The following is a 17256-nucleotide window of genomic DNA, read 5'->3' on the forward strand; positions in this document are numbered from 1 at the left end:
AGATTACTACCTAAATGGAATCAATTTAGGTAAAGGGGCAGTACAAAGAGATCTGGGTGTTCTTGTACACCAGTCAATGAAGGTAAGCATGCAGGTACAGCAGGTAGTGAAGAAGGCTAATAGCATGCTGGCCTTCATAACAAGAAGGATTGAGTATAGAAGCAAAGAGGTTCTTCTGCAGCTGTACAGGGCCCTGGTGAGACCACATCTGGAGTACTGTGTGCAGTTCTGGTCTCCAAATTTGAGGAAAGACATGCGGGCTATTGAGGGAGTGCAGCGTAGGTTCATGGGGTCAATTCCTGGAATGGCGGGACTACCTTACGCTGAAAGACTGGAGCGACTGGGCTTGTATACCCTTGCGTTTAGAAGACTGAGAGGGGATCTGATTGAGACATACAAGATTATTAAAGGATTGGACACTCTGGAGGCAGGAAACATGTTTCCGCTGATGGGTGAGTGCCGAACCAGAGGACATAGCTTAAAAATACGAGTTGACCATTTAGGACAGAGATGAGGAGAAACTTCTTCACCCAGAGAGTGGTGGCTGTGTGGAATGCTCTGCCCCAGAGGGCAGTGGAGGCCCAGTCTCTGGATTCATTTAAGAAAGAGTTGGATAGAGCTCTCAAGGATAGTGGAATCAAGGGTTATGGATTTAAGGCAGGAAGAGGATACTGATTAAGGATGATCAGCCATGATCATATTGAATGGTGGTGCAGGCTCGAAGGGCAGAATGGCCTACTCCTGCACCTATTGTCTATTGTCTATTGTCTATTCTGCTTGCAGGACCTCATCCCATTTTTTGTTTACCTATATTGTTTGTGCCAATATGCACCATGACTGGTTGTTCACCCTCCCCCTTGAGAATATTCTGCAGCCCATCCGAATCATCCCTGACCCTGGGAGGCAACATACCATTCGGGAGTCTTGTTTTTGACCACAGAAACGCCCATCTACTCCCCTTACAATTGAATCCCCTATGAATATAGCCCTTCCACTCTTTCTCCTGCCCTTCTGTACAGCAGAGCCAGTCACAGTGCCATGAACCTGGCTCCTGCTGCCCTCCCCCGGTGAACCATCTCCCCAACAGTGTCCAAAACGGTAGACCTGTTTTGGAGGGAGATAACCGCAGGGTCACCTGCACTGCCTTCCTGCTCTTTCTCTGCCTTTTGGTCACCCATTCCTTTTCTCCCTCAGCAATCCTAATCTGCAGTGACCAATTCACTAAACATGCTATCCATGACCTCCTCAGCATTGTGGATGCTCCAAAGTGAGTCCATCTGCAGCTCCAGAGCCATCATGGGGTCTAACTAGAGCTACAACTGGACGCACTTCCTGCTCGTCTAGGAGCCAGGGACATCAGCAGCTGTGAGGAATGAACTCCCTGAGGAAGTGGTGGATGTTTAATAGACATTTGGCTAAGTGTTTGGATGGGAAGGGCTTGGAGGAATATCGGCGAAGTACAAGCAGCTGGGATTGTGGTTGACATGGACTGGTTGGACTGACAGGTCTGTTTCCATGCTGTGTGACTCTATCGCTTGCTTTGTATTCTCCGAACCTCTAATCTCTTTAGTGAAAGAGAAAATTTGATGGGGTAAATTTATTTCCTTTGCTGCTGGATTCTAATGTAAGGGGCGTAATTTTAATCTTGTGATTTAAAATAAACTTCTTTGAGGTGTGGAATCTGAAATTACTCAAAGGAACATCAACCTTCAGAACCCCCTTCCCAAAACATTAGAGCTGGATCCATTGAAAGTTGCAAAATTAAGATGGATCAGATTTTTTCAGGGAAGAGTTTGAAGAGATATGTAATCAGAATGGCTGGATGGAGTTAGAAACAGATTGTCTGTGATCTAATTGAATGGCAGAAGAGGATGGAGAGGCTGGAAATCATAGTGGTAGAGCTATACAACATGGAAGCAGACCATCTTTGCCAACCATGCTTCCTAAATTGATCTCATCCCATTTGCCTGCTTTTGGCCCATATCCCTCTAAACTTTTCCCTTCTATGCAAATGTCTTTTAAATGTCGTAACTGTAGTCATCTACCACTTCCTTCGGCAGCTCGTTCCATACACGCGTCCTCCTCTGCATGAAAAAGTTGCCCCTCAGGTCCCTTTTAAATCTTTCCCCTCTCACGTTAAACCTATGCCCTCTTGTTTTGGACTCCCCGACCCTGGAGAAAAGATCTTCACTCTTCACCTTGTCCATGCCCCTCATGATTTTGTAAACCTCTAAAAGGTCACCCCTCAGCCTCCAACGCTGCAGAGAGAAATGTTCCATGCCCTCCAGCCATGGTCGCATCCTTGTAAATCGTTTCTGCACCCTCTTAAGTTTAATAACATTTTTCCTATAGCAGGGAGATTAGAATTGTACACAGTATTCCAAAAGCAGTTTCACCAATGTCTTGTATAGCTGCAACATGATGTCTCAGTTGTTGTGTTTGTCTGAAAGATTTCCTTTTGTTGTGACCGTGCAAATGTACAAAGCAAGAGCAAAATGCTGGGAGTCTGAAAGAAAGTAGGCAAAATGGTGGAAGCTGTCAATTGGCGAGACAGTATCTGTGGAAAGAGAAATGGCCTTTAAGTTTCGGGTTGCTGACGTCTCGTCAGGTCTGAAAAATAATCAAGCTGTAACAGATACATTCAGTGTTGGGAAAGGGAAAAATGGAAAGGGTATGATAATATGGAAAATTTAATTAATTAATGACAAAAATACTCATTATGATTTGTACATTGCAATTTATTTTGACGTTGAATTCATGGTCATTGGATATGTACCACACAGAAACTGAGCTGACCAGGGATATCTTAAACTGATCTAGTCCCATTTGCCAGCATTTGGACCATATCCCTCTAAACCCTTCCTATTCATGTACACATCCAGATGCCTTTTAAATGTTGTAGTTGTACCAGACTAAACCACTTCCTCTGGCAGCTTGTTCCATATATGCACTGCCCTCTGTGTGAAAAAGTTGCCCCTCAGGTCCCTTTTAAATCTTTCCCCTTTCACCTTAAACTTACACACTCTAGTTTTTGACTCTCTTACACAGAGGAAAAGACCTTGGCTGTTCACTGTATCCATAATCCACATGATTTTATAAACCTCGATAAGGTCACCCCTCAGCCTCTGACGCTTTGGGGAAAACAGCCCCAGCGTATTCAGTATCTCCTTATGACCCAAACCCTCAAACTATGGTAACATTCTTGTAAATTGTTTGACACATCAGGCTGAATAGCTTCCTTCTGTACTGTAAGCATCTGAGCCTACATGCTTAGCTATCCATTTCTCAGTCTTGGTTTATTATCACAGTTTCTGAGCCTGAAACATTTGTTATTTCGAATCTCCTTTACTCCTCAGTGATGCTGAGATGTCCGCTCTTGGGAAAGCCCTCCAAGTCTGAATCATTCCTTTAACTAGGGGGGGGTTGATGGTTAGGATTGAGAGTGTATGCACAGGATTGTGGGGAACCAGGTGGAGAATGAGACTTGAGTCAATCTCCCTTCTTTCGACCCCAAATTTGAAGTTTAGACACGCAATATTTTGTTGGTGAATACCTTTTGAATAGGATCGCGGTAGCTCCCCTAGATCTTCATCCATTGTAGATGACTGTTTGTCCCTTCCAGTGTTGCTTTTCCCTTTTGGTGAAGCAGGTGGATCACATTACGCTCACTGCCCTGACCTATCCACCTGCTGCTTACGGATTGAAGAGTCTGGCTGAATGGTTTTGCAAATTGTGACTGAGCTAGTGATCCCTCTGCAGGGTGGCAGTTTGTTCTGAACCACTTGGTGGAACAATTAGTTTCTGCCTTTAATCATCCCGACAGTGATGAAGGAACCCCTGATCCCTAGCGTTCGAATACTCTCTCGAGTTCCTGGTTCATAAGTAGAGGTGATAAAGTGGCAACAAAAAGTTTGAGAAGAAGGAAACAACCTCTCAGGGACTGTGGAAATTTTTAATGAGAGGTATGTCTTTGTGAACCTACATTGCCACCTCTTAATGCGTTGAAAGCAGTAACAGAGACTCTTACTCACTTTGTTACGGCATGCAGTGTTTGTAATTGAACTGAAAGTCACTTGTGTGATGTTTATGGAAACATTCTCTGCGTGCTGATCACCAGGAGGCATGTCATTCTCAGCCAATTGAAAACCTGAGCATATTTTGTAGCTGGTGTCAGGGCCAACTTATACCCAGGACCAATTGAATGTGGAGTAAAGGCCTTTGCAGACCCAGTAAACAAGCATTACCAGGTGACGAGCAGCAGTCAAGTCCCGGTGATGAAAGAGTGTGTATCAATTATTGCCCTTTCAGAATTCCTAGAACTCAAATGAATAGCAAACTTTGCAAAGGTTGAAGTCACTGCATTCCTGTTGTGTATCACATGTATTCTGCTAAAGCACATATGTAGCCTGCACCAGTGTTAAAGCTACAAACCATGGCTCGTGCTCCAAATATTCAGTCGGGCAGTGTTTCAAATCTGTCAGAACGTATCTGCCCGACATTTCCTTTGCATAGCTATCTGTCACACACAGTTTCACACAGCAATTTTACAATTAAGGGTTTGAGTAATCTTTCACAGTCTCGGAGGGTGCAGAGTGATGCCAGCAATAACAACGATTCTTAAAATTGACATCATCCTGAAAGAAAATAAATGGATCAGAATTCCGCAAAGTTTTAAGGATGAGGCCTCAGCTGGTGTGGAGTTCATTTCGAAGCCTTCACCACCGAGATGCGAAAATGTGGCCTGCCAATCTCATCGCCCTTACCATGGGGTTGACAAGTTCATGTACAACCCTCTGAATTATCCAGAGTCGCCCAGATGTTGCAGTGCAGAAACCAGCCAGATGTTGCAATGCAGAAACAGGTCACTTAGCCCAACTGCTGTACACCAATGGCCAGGCTTCCTCTGAGCCAGTTCAACACAGTTTGGGAAGGTGAGGTTTAATAAATCAGTGTAAGTAGTGTGTTGCTGGCTTCAGGCAGCTATCAAGAGTGAATGCAAGGCTAAAATTCGGCTGCATCTCAAGGAGAGGTGGGGGGGCATGTGGGGGTTCAGTTCAAAGGGTGGCTCAGTGGTTAGCACTGCTGCCTCGCAGCGTCAGGGATCTGGCTTCAATTCCAGTCTCACGTGACTGTCTGTGTGGAGTTTGCACATTCTCCCTGTGTCTGTGTGGGTTTCCTCCGGGTGCTCTGGTTTCCTCCCACAGTCCAAAGTGTGCAGGTTAGGGTGGATTGGCCATGCTAGATTGCCCATAGTGACCAGGGATCTGCAGGCTAGGTGGGTTAGCCATGGGAAATGCAGGGTTACAGGAATAAGGCAGGGCTGCTGGGTTTGGGTGGGATAACTCTTCGGAGGGTGGACTCGATGGGCTGAATGGCCTGCTTTCACACTGATTCCAGTTCTAGAGTACAGCTGGCCTCTGTGATTTATCTGTGACAATGAGAGCCTTGTGAATAGCAGCGTTATAGAGGTGCTGACTTCTCAGCTAAAGGGTCTGCAGGATGGAAGGTAATAGTTGACAGCTAGGCACTCAAGGAGGAATAGATGTGTCGTACATGACTCCCTTGGATGTGTCTCTCTTTCTCTCTCCAAATGGTATTCCATTTTGAAACAAAGTCCCTGTTAACTCACATCATTAGCTCAGTTTGTCTCAACCCAGTTGCTGCCAGACCGGCTGAACTTTTCCAGCACTTTCAGTTTCTTTTCCACGTTTCCAGCACCTGCAATGTATTGCTTTTGTTAAGTTTCGGATACTGATGAAAGTGAAAGTTTATTTGGGGAATGCAGCTAAAGTTAGGTCTACAGAGCCGCAGCTGACTTAGTTGTGCAGGAACACAGAGGACTAGATGGGTCAAACTGATAGGTGATGTGTAGATAAGGGAATAGGCAGGTACTTGAATGTAAACTTGGATCAGGATGTGAATGAGGAGAGAGTGGAACAGTGGTAATGCCAGTGGGCTATAATCCAGAGGGTCCACGCTCATATTTTGGAGTTTTGAGTTCAAATCCCATCATGGCAGATGGTGAAAATTAGCATCACCTTGAATTGAAATCTGAGTAATGGTGCCACCATTGTTATTGTCAGTTGTCTGAAAGACCTTTCTGGTTCACTCAGCAATGGTGGTCCATTTTATAAGGTGCCATGCAATGGCTGAGCAACCCAAATGCCCATTAGGGATGGGCAACATGTGCAGCCCTTGCCAGTGATGCCCAGATCCCATGAAAGAATAAAGAAGAAAAGCATCTGCAATGGTATGTTGTGCCAGTGATGCCAGCATCAAGGATGTCATTCAATGATTGCAAAGCACCCTGGGGAGGGGGTTGGTGGTGAGCAGCAATTGGGTGTGGTCCCCATTGATATCAAGGTTATAGGTCGAAAGAGGAATGTGTTCAGAATTCAAGGAGCCAGGTAGGATCTCAAAAGTAGTTTCATCTCATGTGTGAGTGTATATAGAAACAAGAGGATCAAGCAGTTGGAATATGTGGCTGCAGAGATGATGGAGGAGGGAAGGCTGTTGATTAATGGGGCATTGGGACTGGCGGTTGGGGTGAAGGAACCTGTATAGGCTAAACTGGGCCTGCCAGAGGCACGACCAATTTCCTGGTGAGAAACAAGCATTAGAACAGACCTCGTTCATAAAATGGAGTCAAAGATGAACAGGTAAGACCGTACTGAAATGTTCAAAGAGGACATGGTTCAAGTACAGTCACACAGGGCAGGGCAAACACTCCCAGACCTACCTGGGTGGAGAAAGAGATAGGGCTGACAATGAAGTGTCCTTATGATGGATGTCAAGAGCGTGTTCAGAGGGAAATGGAAAAGTGAATGAGAGAAAAGACTGGCAACTTAGGTTAAAAGGAATTAAAAAGCCTTTTGTATGTGATTAAAAAGTAAAATAGCGTTAAGAGGAAGATTGTCTGATTAAAGACCAAAAAGATGATTTCTAGTTGGAAGTTGGGAGTGTGGTTGAGGTATTTCATGAGTAAAGGAATGGGATGGAGAAGTGGCACTCAGTGTATTTGTCCCTCAGAGGACTATAAAATGATTCCTCAGAGGCTGCTATCCCGTCATCAAGTCACCCTTGATTTATACATGAACCATCCTTGACTCCTTCAGAGTCAGCTACCAGAGTGTCAGCATCTCTGACACTTCTGTTTTTATATGTCAGCCAGGGCTCTTTGACTGGACCAGGTTAACAGCCCCAATCAGGGAACTCATCTTCTATGAGTACATTACAATCACTCCAGACCAGAAAAGAGCGAGAGCCAGTTAACTGGCCTCCTTCTACGCTATAACCATTCTGTAATTCCATGACCCTGTGATCTACCTTCACCTTCTTCTGAGGTCTTCAGGCACAACATGTTAGATTCACTCCATGTGATATCAGGAAATGGCTAAAGGCACTGGATTTGGCAAAGGCTATGAGCCAAGACAATATCCAAGCAGTTGCACTATTGATGCTGGAGAAAAGCAATTGAATTGATTCTAGGGGCTTTGGATATCCAGAACAGAGAAATCTGGATATAACCTCATTGGGCTTCTTAGAAGCCACTGGTTTTACCTATGATACGGCCAGGTCCTTGCTGAAGAGTAGGTAGATCCCATTCACTGACAAAGGAGGTATGCGCCCCCATGGTCACATGTCCCAATGCAAGATCACACTTCAGTTAGATTCAGTAAAGGGGATGGGCATGTACCCTCCTTCAATTCCTTTTACCAGCACCTTGGCATTTACTGCACCCCCTGATGGGAGGTCTTGCCTTCTCGCTGCAGTAGAGCTTGCCTGATCCCAGTATCCCTCCTTAGTACTGCAGGCTTGCTCGCCTCCCCCTGCGGAAACGTGGCCACCTTCGTTTAGATACAACATCCACTAGCTCTCAGGAATTTGTTTAACTTGATTCATACCTTCAGGAGTGCCATAACAGGGATTAGTAACTGTACTCAGAGTCATAGCTGTAAGCTGGTCTCCTGTGCTCTCTCTGCCTCCCATTCTCTGCACTCTGTCAGTGCCCCGATAAATCCCACTGGTCTGTCTGGTAGTCTCCGGCAGTCAGCTTGGACATGCCCTAAGTTTTGGCAGTTAAATACACAAGCATCTCTGCCTCACTGAGCATAGACTATAGGAGCAGAATTAGGCCATTTGGCGCATTGAGTTTGCTCCACCATTTGATCCTGGCTGATCTGTTCCTCAACCGTATTCTCCTGCCTTCTCCCCATTACCCTTGATCCCCTATCAAGAACCTATCTATCTCTGTCTTAAATACACTTAATCACTTGGCCTCCGTAGCCTTCAGCATGTGTCAGTTCCACAGGTTCGCCACCCTCTGGCTGAAGAAAATCCTCGTCACCTCTGTTCTAAAAGGTTGTCCCTTCACTCTGAGGATGTGCTCTTGGGTCCTAGTCTCTCCTACATCTTCTCCATGTACACTCCATCCAGGACTCTCAGTATTCTGTAAGTTTCAATCAGATCCTTCCTCATCCTTTTAAATTCCATCGAGTACAGATCCAGAGTCCTCAACCGCTCCTCATACGACAAGCCCTTCCATCCCTTGGATCATTCTCATAAACCTCCTCTGGATCACGTCCGAAGCCAGCACATCCTTCCTTAGAGATGGGGCCCAAAATTGCTCACAATATTCCAAATGCAACCTGAGCAGACCCTTAGACAACCTCAGCAATACATCTCTGCCCTTGTACTCTATCCCTCTTGAAATGAATGCCAACATTGCAGTTGCCTTTCTAATGGCCAATTGAAACTGCAGTTTCACCTCAGTACCACTTTTTCCAACCTGAGGAGGGCTTCCTGCATTTCCTACGTGCTTTTATAAACTCAGTTTCCTATCAGTCTCCCATCTCCATTGTTCCCAGTTGGTTGGGGCTAACTCCTGGTGGGTTTCATCTGGAACAGGAGTATCTGATTGGCTCATAATGATCAGCCAGTGGGATAGCCTGTCTGGACCTTGTCACTCACTGTTGCCCTTATTGGGAGGGATGTGAAGTTTTGAACTCCTTAAGGAGAATCAGTACTTTTGTAAGTGGCTTCTGTCTTAAGTGCCTGTACGTGTAAGTCTAAAGCAAGTTGCTTAAGCATCTTAAATTCCAAGTACGTCTGGTTAGGCCAGTTCCTGAGGGGGCAGAATTTTTAACAGTACTTTGACACTAAGTGGGACACACTTAAGATGGGAATTTTTGAATCAGTGGCACTTCTCTCAGGCAAGAGGGAGTAGACCTTTTGTGCATTCCCTGGGAGCTGACACTATGTGCAGAATGACCAGTGTTGGACTGACTACTTTAACCACTGTGCTACTTACCCAAACACTGCTACCTCTGCCTTGTCAAACATGGGAACTATCTGAGCAAATTGAGTTGCCTCTATCCTCAAGTCTAAGTCTTTGTGATTCCTGCTTGTCAGCTTGAGCTGAATTGGTTCAACCTCCTTTCCTTGTGGATTTTACTCAAGGTCTTTCTCATCTCCTTGCCCTTTCGTCTCTTTCCCATCTTTCCTCTCTCGGTCTGATTCCTCCTCTTTTTTTTTTCTAGACATTCAAATTTTTGATGCTCCAATTGTAATCTCTCCATCCATTTTATTATCCTCACTTTCCACCACTTGTCACCCATTTTTATAGTCTTGGGTTTTCCAGCTTTCGTGAAATCCTAACCTTAAGGGCTTTTTAACTGTTTGAGGTTCTGAACTTTTAAATCTTCCTAGTGACTTCCCCTAATTCTGTTAGGAATGGTCTGACATCCAATGCAAACATTTCTATATTGTAACAATGTAAACTCAAGAAAACCTCTTATGTTCCTTTCCCTTTAAAATTGTATTCACTGTGACAGTCTACCCACTCTGACTCTTTTGTTGTGTGTATTCAAATTCTGGCAAGAGTTCTATTTTGTTCGGACCAAAGTCCAGGCAAGGATTATCCAATTCAGTACACTTCCATAGAGGATATTCAGAACTGTTAAGCTCCTGAGTGAAAAGAGGTGAACTGGTTCTCCTTCCCTATCCATATCCCCCTTCCCCCACTGGTTCCACACAAGGTTATGGAGTCATAAAGACCTTTAACATGGAAACAGACCCTTCAGTCCAAACAGTCCACGCCAACCATGTTCCCAGGCTAAACTAGACTCATTTGCCTGCACTTGGCCTGTATCCCTCCAAACCTTTCCCATTCATTAACTTATCCAAACTTCTTTTAAATGTTGTAACTTCACCTGCATCCACCACTTCCTCTGACAGTTCATTCCACACACAAACCACTCCCTGTGTAAAAACATTGCCCCTCGTATTGTTTAAAATTTTGTCCTGTATAACCTCAACCTGACGTCCTAACTCCTGTTACTCAAAGATCTGAGCAATGAAGAAAAGCATGCAAAAAGCTGCCTTAACTACCCTGTATACCTGTAACTTTCAACGAATTATCTTCCTGAACCCCTAGGTCTCTCTATTTGACAACCCCACCCAGGGCCGTATCGTTAATTGTATAAGTCCTGCCCTTGTTTGTTTTACCAAAATGCAATACATCGCATTTATCCAAATTAAACACCGTCTGCCACTCCTCAACCCATTGACCCAATTGATCAAGATCTCTTTGTATTGAAAAGGATACCTCCCCTTTCTCCCATTCCTTCACATCTGCAAAATGGCCTACTCCTTATTTTGAGATTGTGTCCCAGATGCTAGACCTGGCCCCAGTGTGGGAACCATTGTTCCTACATCTGTATCTGGGCATGGGGAAGGAGCTGAAACACCACACCAGCACGATCGAGGCCTGTCCACCTCTGCTGAAGACTCCACACATTTGCGCTTTAACGAGTTGAGCTACATGGATTGAAACATTCCCAAGTTAAACCCTGATCCATTCAGGAGCACGTAACCCATTAGGTGTTCTGGAGCTCTCGATTGGCACTTGTTTTGTTTCGTCCCAGTTGCCCATTATTCAGTGGAAGGGGAGAGGATTTCTTTGATTTATAGCTTCTCTGAAGTTGGTGCTGACTTTAGATTTGTGTTCACGTATCTTTGCGCACTCTACATTTTTAATGCCATGTGACTGAGTTTTCAGTGTAAATCCTACAGACGTTCCCCAGGCAAACAGGAAAATGGTGTAAAGAGCATACCGCCATTATTCTGCCAATACCGATGATTGTTTAGAAAAGTAGTTATATTGGATGGTGAAGCAAAATCCTCTTCAAAGCTCTACCCCTCTGCTGATGTCCACGTGCAGTTGAGCGAATCTTATAACTCTCAGCCTTAAGTCTGATTGTCATCTGTGTCACTCCTTCCTCAATCCTTTTGGATTTCCGAAGTCATCTCCCCAGTCACTTTTTACAAGGTTGGAATAACTTGCTGTGGCTTTATAACTTGATCAACAAAACCCAGGGGCCCGTTGTTGGAGAGTGAATTGAGTCGTGTGGAGCTGACTAAACCCGATGCTGTTTTCTTCCCATTGCCTAGGACCTACATGAGTGTGAAGGAGCTGAAGGAGACACTGCAGATCAATGGCTCGATGTACCTCAACGTCTATTTTGCGAACTCGGTGAGGGAGGAGCTGGCAGGAGCTGCCACCTGGCCTTGGGATAAAGAAGCCTTGAGTCACTTAGGTAAGTGTATAATGAGTGGAGTTCTGATAAATATCCCAAGGTCTTTCTGTTTTATTTTTCCAATGTGCCTGCAAGCAGGATTGAGAAGGAAGTGGTTTTTAAATGTCGTGTACAGTACAACCTCGGTTGTCCGAATTTTGGATTATCCGAACAAGATCTCAAAGTCCCAATGCTTGGGTAAACCGTGCTATCCAAACATTCGATTATCCGAACAGAATACTTCCCGTCCATGTCGATCGGATAATCCATGAGGTTGCCCTGTATATGATTGGGGCATATCTCCCTGCATTCAGGTTTGTAGCCCACCCCTTGAAATCAATGACTTACTAGGCCTTTTCAGAGGGCAGATCAGAGTCAGCTACATTACTGAGAGCCTGGAGTCACTTGTAGGCCGGACTGGGCCATGATGACAGAGATCCCTTCCCTAAAGAATATTGGTGAGCAACATTGGTATTTATGACAATTCAGTGCTTGTTTTACATCACCATTACTGAGACTAATCTTCTATTGCAGATTTGTTTTGAGAAGGGAGAGGCTGAATAGGCTGGGGCTATTTTCCCTGGAGTGTCGGGAACTGAGGGGGGAACCTGACAGAGGTTTGTACGATCATGAGGGGCATGGATAGGGGAAATAGACAAGGTCTTTTCCCTGGGGTGGGGGAGTCCAGAACTAGAGGGCATAGTTAGAGTGAGAGAGGATAGATTTAAAAGGGACCGAAGGGGCAACTTTTTCATACAGAATGTTGTGCGTGTATGAAATGAGCTGCTAGAGGAAGTGGTGGAGGCTGGTATACTTACAGCATTTAACAGGCATCTGGGTGGGTATATGAATAGGTTTAGAGGGATGCGGGCCAAGTGCTGGCAAATGGGACCAGATTAATTAAAGATTTCTGGTTGGCATGGACGAGTTGGACTAAAGGGACTGTTTCTGTGCTAAACATCTCCATGACATTAATTAATAGTGAAAATCACTTTCTTCTCTTTCCTGTTTGTCAGGAGCATTAGCTACATGGTTTGTGGACGTTGGACCTCAGGAGGACCAGTGGTGGCTCAGAAATATTAAAAGAAATTAGATCCATATAAATCATTGCCTTTTAAAGGACAGAGGCCGGTTGCCAAGCATTTTCTGAACAAATTGTTGTGCTAGTCGGTGTATCTAGAGGGCAAATGGTTAACAGTCATGTGTTCACAACCTGGATATCCTATTGACCCCAGACTTGAGTTTCTCGTTGTCGTCTTCATCATGGAGACTGTCTCGTCTTCCTGTGTAGCTGTTCCCTCAGCATGAGCTACTGAAACTGTCACTCGTGCCTCTGTTACCGCTCAACTGTTCAGTGACCCTTCTGTGCTCCACCATAGCTTCAGCCCATTCACATTCTGCTGGTGTAACTTATCCCAAATTCAAGTCCTCCTCGTCAACGTGCATTAGCTTTTTTGGTGTTCTGACAACTCAATTTAAAATAGTCATGATTTGGAGACGCCGGTGTTGGACTGGGGTGGACAAAGTTAAAAATCACACAACACCAGGTTATAGTCCAACAGGTTTAATTGGAAGCACTAGCTTTTGGAGCGACGCTCCTTCACAATGACCTGATGAAGGAGCAGCGCTCTGAAAGCTAGTGCTTCCAATTAAACCTGTTGGACTATAACCTGGTATTGTGCATTTTAAAATAAGCATTTCAAATGCCTTCCATGGCTTGTAGCCTCTGTGTTTCTGTTGCACTTGTAGTCCTCTCATTTGTCCAAACTACCTGGCTCTTTTCTGCCTTTCTCTACTCCGTACTTCACCATTGGCAACAACCACACCCAGGCATTTTCTGCCATAATCTTTCAGCTTCTTTTCCTCTTCCTTGAGCCTCACATCTGCATCAATTTTATGGCCAAGCCTACAAAAGATCTTTTGTTTGAGCACCAATAGGCGAGTTGTTGTATGTTGGTAAACCATTGTGTGGTGTACAGGCATGGTTTCCATCACTCCCATTATATCCAGAGCCCTGTATTTCAGAAGGTGCACCCAACAAGTCAACATGGACAAGTTGATAAACCCAGTGTCAATATCACTAAGGGAAAGCACCATGTCAACAATGCAGCCTTTAATAAGCCACCAAATTACTCAAAATGCTTTTGATAATAGCTTTCTTCCGCAATTTAAAGTCATAATTTATTGCAAGAAACATAAATTTGAATAGTTGATGCAATTAATTGTCTTTTGTGAAAACCTGGAAATGGATGTCTTACCTCTGGATTATACCATTGCCTGTGGTGAGTATGTATAAGCAACAGATCTTCCAAGGAAACTGGCTGAGACATTGTAGGCGATAGAAGCTAGGTGTGTTAATTACGCCTAGTGCTATGATGGATTGCTCTTGCCGGTTTGGTTGGAGAGAACGTTTTCAATTATTTTTCCAAACTTGGCCTATGATTCTCTGTCTCTGACAGTTTCCTGACTGGGAAGTGTTGAGCAGACAAAGATGGCACACTTAGCTCACACCACCGTGAAGTGAGAGAGCTGCATTTGAGCTGTTTCAGTATAGGTCCATTTCAGGAACATGGGATCAGGCTCCAGTCTAGGCCACTGACCTTGACTAACTAAGGCAGAATCTCTTGATGGGCTGCAATCCTCTTTGATTGTGCAATGGTCACAGATTGCCCACTACAGACTTCTTTTTGACGTCATGTGTTACTTGAATGTTGCCGTTGGCAGCATTAAAATTCTTGTTTTAACGTTTCTCCAACTCTTCAAAGAAAAGAGTTTTGTTTTCAAAGTGGGAGCCTGATTGAAAATTGCTAGTGTGCCTATATTTTAAAACCAGTGATGTGAGAGAAAGTGATTGATGTCTTTTAATATTTGATGTGCTGAAAAACAGAAGGGAATATATAATCCCCTGTGGGATGCTATTTCCTGTTCATGCTTTGATTTGCTGAGTGCTTAGGCAGCGTATGAGATTCACCTTGCATCCCTATGACCTTGTCCAATTTGCATATATGTCTATTAAGCTCTCCAGCCCTCACCTTTCATCCCCACCCATGTGACCTCCATGTCACCTATTGCCTAACTCCCAGTCCATGCTCCTACAGAACCTCACCTCACCACCTTCAAAGGCATTCATCCAGCATCCACTGTGGGCAGTCCTCAGGTGTCATACCAAGACATTGAAAAGATAAGGTTCCAAAGAAAAAGATCTCACTCAAACATATTTGATATTAAAACCAAAGGTCTCATTCACGAGATCCATGAACTTGCCATCAGTGGTAAATTTGTTGTAAAATCAAACAGAACCTCTGTTCAAACCAAAGTCCTTTAATAGCCTTTGATAACTGTCATTCAATGTGTTAAATCAGATCCGCAACTAAGATAAGTGATTTTCGTTTTGTTGAAACTCAGCCAAGTATTCATAATGCGTGCAGCCATAATAACCCTTGGAAAATGTCAACAATGAAGTCTGTTGAATCTATGTCAACAGATGGCTGCTGTTCCTTTCTAAGCTATAACAGGTGACTCATCAATGTCACTGACAGCAGATCTTTTTCTGTTCACTCCAAACGAGAACTGTAGTTTTTCTTAAACGAGCTGGAGATTTAGATAACTTCAGGCCATGACACTTAAGCAGAACTTATCTGTCCTTCATGATGTTTTATGCCATTCATGCAAAATTATGACTTGCATACCACGCAGTTAAAGGTCCTGGAGTATTGAAATCAGCATGAAATTCAAATGACTGTGCGGAGGTTAGGTATCACTCCTGGGCAAAACACCCAAACCCCACCCCCCCAACTGACAAAAATGTGAACTGGTGAACATGGGAATGGGATTTCCAAATACATGTCTCTCCTATAATTTGTAAAGGTCTGGATAGTATTGTCCTGACACTGCAAGAGTCTGGCCCTTGATCTGGTAAAGGATTCACTTCAGTTTACTGTTGAAAGTCAGCAAATACAACGGACGCACCTTACAGATCAGAATGAGAGGAAATCCCAACGATTGTGTATAACCCTCACTCAACTGATGGGGACTCAAGGGCCTCTTACAACCAATGCCACTGAGTTTGATAGACATATTAAGCACAAATTATGATTGTCCAAATGCATATAGTGGAGACTACTCGTGATTTACATCGAATGATCGACAATTGTCCTCTGACTCCCTGAAGCATAAGTAATAATAATGGAATATCATTCAGGTACAAAAGGAAACTAACCTATTCAGTTCCTGTCAACCAAGGCTCCTGTGCTGTCCTGTACATGCAACCAACATGGGTGGCACATGGCTTAGTGGTTAGAACTGTTGCAAGGGACCCGGGTTCAATTCCAGCCTCAGGCACCTGGCTGTGTGTGTTTGCACACTGTTTGCGCGGGTTTCCTCTAGGTGTTGTGGTTTCCTCCCACAAATCAAAGATGTGCAGGTTAGGTCAATTGACATTGATAAATTGCCCATAGCTTTCAGGTATGTGCAAGCTAGGTAAGTTAGTCATGGGAAATGCACAGTTACAGAGATGAGGTAGATCTGGGTGGGATGTTCTTTGGAGAGTCGGTGTGGGCTCGATGGGCTGAATGGCCTGCTTCCGCGCCATAAGGATTCTATGATTCCGTGTGTTATAATTTCAGCAAACCTTCCGATTTGGTCTGAGCAACTCCATAGGCACAGGTCTTGTTTGGGAAGAGGTTGCAACACGGCTGCTGAGTCAGTAATGTGGAGAACCCCAGATGTGTGTGAAAATACAGCAGACAGATGCACTCCATTTGCACTGACGATCCCTCCCTCTGCAGCCCACAGTGTTTTTCCGTGGTTTTTGGATGAGGGAGTCTATTGTATGGAAGTTATTAACAGATACTTAGCAACAGCTTTTTTAACTTCAGAGGAAAATTATGAAAGAGTTATACTGCAGTCAGATTGTTTTCTCTTGCAATGTAATCTAACTAAGGAGCATGACATAAACAGTGAAGGGTGCCTTCTGTTCACTCCCAAATGACTGTGAACTACTGAAAGCCTTTCTCCTCGGCTAACAGCAGCACAGAGTCACCACTCCGATCCAGACTTCTACTTTGCCAAACCATCAACCAATCGGTCTATTTATATCCATAGTTAATCTCCCATAACATTGCATACAGCGTAGGCTTCAGGCGAAGTGAGAAGGTAGGAAGTGAGAATGCCTGTTAGCATCAAATTCTGATTTTAATGTTACTTCTTGTTAAGGAGCCAGACTTGTAGCATTTTGGGAACAAAGATGTAGCCTTTTTTCTTCAAGTTTGAGTTTATTCTGGAGCCAAGCCATAGCTATTGAAAAGTGTCTTTTAGACTGGTGTCCTATAGCACCGCCACTGGCGGTTGATATAATTACAAGGTGACAAGTTTACATGAGCAGATTCCATAGCAAGTTAAAATGGAATATAGGATAAAGTGGAAGTATAATAATTGTCCATGTGATGTATAAAATTGAAGTTTGCATTTGTGCATGTTCCCTCTGCACAAACCCTCCTGTTGTTTCAAATTTTGGTAGTACCTTTTTGACAATATTTACCATTAAACATCTAAGAGTACAGTAATAGTTTGTAATTATACCTCCCTACATAGAAAATGTTTGGTGACACTTTTTGATGAGCAGTCCGAAGATTTCTACCATTTATTTCTGGTCATTTTAGTTTCTAATGTAGAAAATAAA

General features: G+C 44.1%; 1 protein-coding gene across 1 annotated transcript in view; it reads left to right on the forward strand.

The window, feature by feature from the left end:
* LOC140479625 (pappalysin-2-like) overlaps positions 1-17256 on the forward strand; it is a 409230-nt gene that overhangs the window by 81441 nt on the left and 310533 nt on the right. The window contains exon 3 of the mRNA XM_072573508.1: positions 11452-11597. Coding sequence (XP_072429609.1) covers positions 11452-11597 — 146 coding nt within the window. The remainder of the gene's footprint in view (positions 1-11451; positions 11598-17256) is intronic.

The sequence above is a fragment of the Chiloscyllium punctatum genome, chromosome 7 (genome assembly GCF_047496795.1).
Source record: "Chiloscyllium punctatum isolate Juve2018m chromosome 7, sChiPun1.3, whole genome shotgun sequence".
Classification (NCBI taxonomy): Eukaryota; Metazoa; Chordata; class Chondrichthyes; order Orectolobiformes; family Hemiscylliidae; genus Chiloscyllium; species Chiloscyllium punctatum.